This window comes from Rhinoraja longicauda, chromosome 2, assembly GCF_053455715.1.
Source record: "Rhinoraja longicauda isolate Sanriku21f chromosome 2, sRhiLon1.1, whole genome shotgun sequence".
Taxonomy (NCBI): domain Eukaryota; kingdom Metazoa; phylum Chordata; class Chondrichthyes; order Rajiformes; family Arhynchobatidae; genus Rhinoraja; species Rhinoraja longicauda.
Window position 1 is genome coordinate 77011442 of NC_135954.1, and position 7157 is coordinate 77018598.

Below are 7157 nucleotides of genomic sequence, written 5' to 3' on the forward strand. Positions count from 1 at the left end.
ACCAATGTTGAACGAATTATGGATGACAATTAGTCGGATTATAGGAGGGAGATCGATTGACTGATCAAATGGTGCCAGAACAATAATCTGGCTCTCAATGTCAATGAGACCAAGGAATTAATTATGGACTTAGGAAGAGGAAGAACGAGGATCTACAAACCTGTCTTCATTGACGGGATGGTGGTGAAGTCAAAAGCTTCAAATTCCTGGGCATGCACATCTCTGAATTTCTGTCCTGGACTCAGCACATTGATGCAATCATAAAGAACGCCTACTTGCTTCGAAGATTGAGGTGATTTGGTATGTCAAAAAATACTCTCTTGAACTTCTACAGGTATACAGTAAAAAGCCTATTGACTGGTTGCATCATGTCCTGTTTTGGCCTCCACTGCCTTCCGAGGCAGAGAATTCCACAGATTCACAACTCTCGGACTGAAAAAGCTTTTCCTCATCACCGTTCTAAATGGCCTACCCCTTATTCTTAAACTGTGGCCCCTAGTTCCGGACTCCCCTAACATTGGGAACATGTTTCCTGCCTCTAACGTGTCCAACAGCTTAATAATCTTATACGTTTTGATAAGATCCCCTCTCATCCTTCTAAATTCCGGTGTATACAAGCCAAGTCGCTCCAGTCTTTCAACATATGACAGTCCCGCCATTCTGGGAATTAACCTAGTAAACCTACGCTGCACGCCCTCAATAGCAAGAATATCCTTCCTCAAATTTGGAGACCAAAACTGCACACAGTACTCCAGGTGCGGTCTCACTAGGGCCCTGTACAACTGCAGAAGGACCTCTTTGCTCCTATAGTCAACTCCACTTGTTATGAAGGCCAACATTCCATTGGCTTTCTTCACTGCCTGCTGTACCTGCATGCTTCCTTTCAGTGACTGATGCACTAGGACACCCAGATCTCATTGTTCATCCCCTTTTCCTAACTTGACACCATTCAGATAATACTCTGCCTTCCTTTTCTTGCCACCAGTGGATAACCTCAGACTTATCCACATTAAACTGCATCTGCAATGCATCCGCCCACTCACACAACCTGTCCATGTCACCCTGCAACCTTATAGCATCTTCCTCACAGTTCACAATACCACCCAGCTTTGTATCATCTGCAAATTTGCTAATGGTACTTTTAATCCTTTCATCCAAGTCATTAATGTATATTGTAAATAGCTGCAGTCCCAGCACCGAGCCTTGCGGTACCCCACTAGTCACTGCCTGACATTCTGAAAGGGACCCATTTATCCCCACTCTTTGCTTTCTGTCTGTCAACCAATTTTCTATCCATGTCAGTACCCTACCTCCAATACCATGTGCTCTAATTTTGCCCACTAATCTCCTATGTGGGACCTTGTCGAAGGATTTCTGAAAATCGAGGTACCCCACATACACCGGCTCTCCCCTGTCAATTAGTCAAGCATGAATTCCCCTTTGTAAATCCATGCTGACTCGGAATGGTTCTGTTACTGCTATTCAAATGCTCCGCAATTTTGTCTTTTATAATTGACTCCAGCATCTTCCTCACCACTGATGTCAGACTAACTGGTCTATAATTTCCCATCTTCTCTCTCCCTCCTTTCTTAAAAAGTGGGATAACATTAGCTACCCTCCAATACACAGGAACTGACCCTGAATCTAGAGAACATTGGAAAATGATCACCAATGCGTCCACTATTTCTAGAGCCACCTCCTTAAGTACCCTGGGATGCAGACCATCAGGCCCTAGGGATCTATCAGCCTACCCAAAACCATTTCCTGCCTAATGTGGATTTCCTTCAGTTCTTCTGTCACCTTAGGATCTCTGGCCACTAGAACATCTGGGAGATTGTTTGTATCTTCCTTAGTGAAGACAGATCCAAAGTACTGGTTTAACTCGTCTGCCATTTCCTTGTTCCCCATAATAAATCCCATAATAAATCCGCCTGCTTCTGTCTTCAAGGGACCCACATTTGCCTTGACTAGTTTTTTTCTCTTCACATACCTAAAAAAGCTTTTACTATCCTCCTTTATATTATTGGCTAGTTTACCCTCGTACCTCATCTTTTCTCCCCGTATTGCCTTTTTAGTTATCTTCTGTTGCTCTTTAATAGAGTCCCAATCCTCTGGCTTCCCACTCTTCTTTGCTATGTTATACTTCTTCTCTTTTGTCCTTGACTTCCCTTGTCAGCCACGGGTGCCTCTTAGAATCTTTCCTCCTCTTTGGGATAAATTGATCCTGCAACTTCTGCATTATTCCCAGGAATACCTGCCATTGCTGTTCCACTCTCTTCCCTGCTAGGGCCTCCTTCCAGTCAATTCTGGCCAGCTCCTGCCTCATGCCTCTGTAATCCCCTTTGCTATACTGTAATACTGACACTTCCGATTTTCCCTTCTCCCTCTCAATTTGTAGAGTAAAACTTATCATGTTGTGATCACTGCCTCCTAATGGCTCTTTTACCTCGATTCCCCTTATCATATCAGGTTCATTACACAACACTAAATCCAGAATTGCCTTCTCCCTAGTAAGCTGTTCTAAGAATCCATCTCGGAGGCACTCCACAAACTTTCTTTCCTGGGGTCCATTACCAACCTGATTTTCCCAGTCTACCTGCATGTTCAAATCTCCCATAACTACCATAGCATTACATTTGCAACATGCCAATTTTAGCTCTTGATTCAAATTGCACCCTAAGTCGATGCTACTGTTTGGGGGCCTGTAGATAACTCCCATTAGGGTCTTTTTACCCTAACAATTCCTCATTTCTATCCGCACTGATTCTACATCTCCTGATTCTATGTCCCCCTTGCAAGGGAGTAAATATTATTCCTTACCAACAGAGCGACCCCACCCCCTCTGCCCACCTGTCGGTCTTTTCTATACGTTGTGTACCCCTGAATATTCAGTTCCCAGCCCTGGTCCTCTTGTAGCCATGTCTCAGTGATTCCCACAACATCATACTTGCCAATGTCTAACTGACCCTCAAGCTCATCCATTTTATTTTTTATACTTCGCAAATTTAAATACAACATTTTAATTTCGGTATTCACCTCCCCTCTCACACCGGTCACAATTGGGCCTGACCTTACTCTCTTACCCCTTCTAGAAATTCCCTCCCCATTTATTTGAGAGTCCTTTGCAATTTCTCCTGTATTCGCTTCCCCTTTAACTCCATATTCATATTCCCAATTTGTCAACACCTCCCCCCCACTACTTAGTTTAAAGCCACACGTGTAGCAATAGCAAACCTGCCTGCCAGAATGTTGGTCCCCCTGCTGTTAAGGTGCAACCCGTCCCTCTTGTACAGGTCACCCCTACCCCAGAAGAGATCCCAGTGGTCTAGAAATCTAAATCCCTGCTCCCTGCACCAGCCCCTCAGCCATACATTCATATCCTCGATCTCTCTGTTCCTGCCCTCACCAGCACGAGGTACAGGTAGCAGTCCAGAGACAACCACCTTCGACGTCCTACTTCTCAGTTTTCTTCCTAACTCTCTAAACTCATGTTACATAGAAAACTAGAAACATAGAAAATAGGTGCAGGAGTAGGCCATTCCGCCCTTCGAGCCTGCACCGCCATTCAATATGATCATGGCTGATCATCCAACTCAGTATCCAGTACCTGCCTTCTCTCCATACCCACTGATCTCTTTAGCCACAAGGGCCACATCTAACTTCAGGGAAGTCCAGAACAAGGGGGGGTCACAGTTTAAGGATAAGGGGGAAGTCTTTTAGGACCGAGATGAGAAAGTTTTTTTTCACACAGAGAGTGGTGAATCTGTGGAATTCTCTGCCACAGAAGGTAGTTGAGGCCAGTTCATTGGCTATATTTAAGAGGGAGTTACAGTATCTCCTTCCTCGTCCTCCCAACTTCGTTCGTGCCCACGTGCACAACTACTTCCGGTTGATCGCCTTCCCTCGCTAGGATGTTCTGAAGCCGGTCCGTGATGTCTTGAACCTGGCACCAGGGAGGCAACAGACCTTCCTCAAGTCCCGCCTGCCGCCACAGAATCTACTGTCCGTACCTTGGACAATGGTGTCACCCACTACTATGGCTCTTCCTGATTTCGGTCTCCCCGGTCGAGTCTCCTTGCCTGGATTTGAGCCGCCAACATGTTCGCCGCTCGGACTGGAAGCATCTTCTGCCCCAACAGTTCCCAAGAGGGTGTACCTGTTTGCAATAGGCACAGCCACCAGGGTCTCCTGTAGTCCACATTCGCTCCCCCCTGAAACAGTCTCCCACCTTCGCTCGACATGGACCCTTGGCATGACAGCCTCACAGTAGGTCCTGTCCAGGAAACTCTCGCATTCCCGGATGGCCCTGAGGTCATCCAGCTGCTTTTCCAACTCCACCACACGTCCACTCAGGAGCTGCACCTGGACACAGTTCTTGCTGGTGTAGCTCCCAGAAGCTCCAGCAGTGTCCCTACCTTCCCACATCCTGCAGGAAACACACTGCACCAACTTATCTGCCATTATTGTCTAAAAACAAATCAGGCTCAAAAACAAGTGTACCCTCCTCACCTCAGCCTCCTCGCCAAAGACTCGCACTTTTCACACAGGGCACTTCCCTCGACAAGGCTGCACCCCTTGTGCAAGTCTTGCTTATATCAGTCACTAAATTGCTTAATTGGCCAGTTTACCAAACTTCTAATTTAATTGATCAACCAATCCACGTACTCACTTCAACCTGCCTTCCTGACGAGCTTGGAGTTATGCGCTTCACTGATTGCCTGCTAGCGTCTCTTTGACGCTCTTTTTAAACTGACTTTTTAGACTGCAATTACCACTTACTTGTTACTGTCGCACAAATGAGATCTAATCTTGATTTTTCCATAACAAACAAACCTAATTGTTACTGAAGGTCACATTTTGTCACTTCAATAAGTTAGATGGATCATAATCTGAATGGTTTACATGTAGACTCATTAATTAAAAAAAGTACATTGAAATTGGAAATAAAAAGCAATGTGCTCCCATATCTCAATCCCTTGTCAGTTTAAGAAAATGTGATCTTTAAGAATCATGTTAGCATGCAAGACAAGTACACCAAAAATTGACAAGTTGGTTCCAGCTGTCTAGTTGCAAAGTGTATATATTTTTTAGAATACATGACTTTAAATGATAAAATACAGAATTAAAACTTACCATTATTGGTGATATCCTGGGTCTGGTTCGGCTTGAATTCTTCCTTCATCTTGCCCTGTAATTTCCTATTTTCAGCTTTTTTTTTCTTTTAAAGGAAACCCGTCTAGCAGGGTGCAATAAATATTTGAACGTCAACCTGTATCCAGATCTTGGGTAAATAATGAAGCAAATCAGTACTTACAATAAAATTCTATTTCAACTTACTTATAGAAACATATAAAATTCTTAAGGGGTTGGAGAGGCTAGATGCAGGAAGATTGTTCCCGATGTTGGGGAAGTCCAGAATCAGGGGTCACAGCTTAAGGATAAGGGGGAAGTCTTTTAGGACCGAGATGAGAAAACATTTCTTCACACAGAGAGTGGTGAGTCTGTGGAATTCTCTGCCACAGAAGGTAGTTGAGGCCAGTTCATTGGCTATATTTAAGAGAGAGTTAGATGTGGCCCTTGTGGCTAAAGGGATCAGGGGGCATGGAGAGAAGGCAGGTACAGGTTACTGAGCTGGATGATCAGCCATGATCATATTGAATGGCGGTGCAGGCTCGAAGGGCCGAATGGCCTACTCCTGCACCTATTTTCTATGTTTCTAACACACAAAAAATTAATTACAATCAATAAAACTAATTGAAATACTTAATAACATCTGCTTACACTTTTTAAAAACACTTATATAGAGATAGTTTGGACAGTTTAACACGTACCAGTCCACCTTGATCCACACAATCTGACGATCACTATCAACTGAACCATCTGGGTACTCAAAAACAAAGGCATCCGGTATGTTTAATTGAGAATCTGGAACATTAAGGCAACACCCAGATTCTGAAGGAACAGGAATCAAATTTCAGATAATGTGTGATGTAATTCACAATGAGCAAAATGCAAAGTGCTGGAGGAACTCAGTCAGTCAGGCAACATGTGTGGAAGGGGTGGACAAAGGATGTACTGGGTCGGGACCTTTCTTCAGACTGATTGAGGTGGGGAGGAGAATGCTGGAAAATAGGGGTGGGCTAGGACCAAACCTGGCAAGTAGGTGGGTACAGGTTATGGGGGCTGATTGCCAGAAAGGTGCAATTCACACTGTTGCCTTTTAATCCTATAACCAAAGTTAGTGGAAGTTCATCCAATTTGACGATTAACATTTTTTATAATGTCATAGAATGATTATTGAGGTAAATATTCAACACTGCAATGCATAGGTCAACAAAGTTCTAGGTGGATTCCACATTAAACCTTTTTCCGTACTTTATTTAAATCCAATGGAGGCAGAATGGAAGCAGGTCCCAATAAAGATACTATGAAGGATTTGAGTAAAAGCTAGGGGATCAACTTCAAGATTCCCTAAAATGAATGGTCCCGTGTAGATAAATAACCTGCTCTCCAAAAATGATTTCTTGATGGTTAAAACATAATATCCTGTAACCATGAGATGCCATGGGTTTGATTGATTGAAACAAAAAATCCTTAAAAAAGATAAAAACATTTCAATTTCTGTTAAAAACTAGGACACTAAAATAGGTGTGACTGCAGAGAGTGAAGATGGTTATCAAGAATTACACCAGGATCTTGATCAATTGGGCAAGTAGGCCAAGGAATGGTCAATAGAATTTAATTCAGAAAAGTGTGAAGTGTTGCATTTTGGGAAGCCAAACTACAACGGGACCTTTATAGTGGATGGTAGCGACCCAGGGAGTTTTGTAGAGCTGAGGAATCAAGGAGTACAAGTACATGCAGTATCTTTAGACTATTTATTTGGAGTATTGTGTACAGTTCTGGTTGTCTAATTACAGGAAAGATGTAGAGGCATTGGAAAGGGTACAGAGGAAGTTTACCAGAACGCTGTCTGGATTAGAAGGTTTCAGCTACTGGGAGAGGTGGGATAGGTGTGGATTGTTTTCTCTGGAGTGCCGGAGGTTCAGGGGAGATGATCAAAGTATATAAAATTATGAGAGGCATGTTTCGGGTAGACAGTCATAACCTTATTCTCAGGGTGAAGGACATAGCTATAAGATATTACACAGCGAATA

The 7157-nt window shown here is 43.5% G+C and overlaps 1 protein-coding gene across 1 annotated transcript in view; it reads right to left on the reverse strand.

Moving 5' to 3' along the window:
* The window catches only part of LOC144606791 (ATP-dependent translocase ABCB1-like), a 66162-nt gene extending 60980 nt beyond the window's left edge, over positions 1–5182 (reverse strand). The window contains exon 1 of the mRNA XM_078423167.1: positions 5134–5182. Within this exon, the coding sequence (XP_078279293.1) occupies positions 5134–5182 (49 nt within the window). The remainder of the gene's footprint in view (positions 1–5133) is intronic.
* Positions 5183–7157: the final 1975 nt, after the last annotated feature.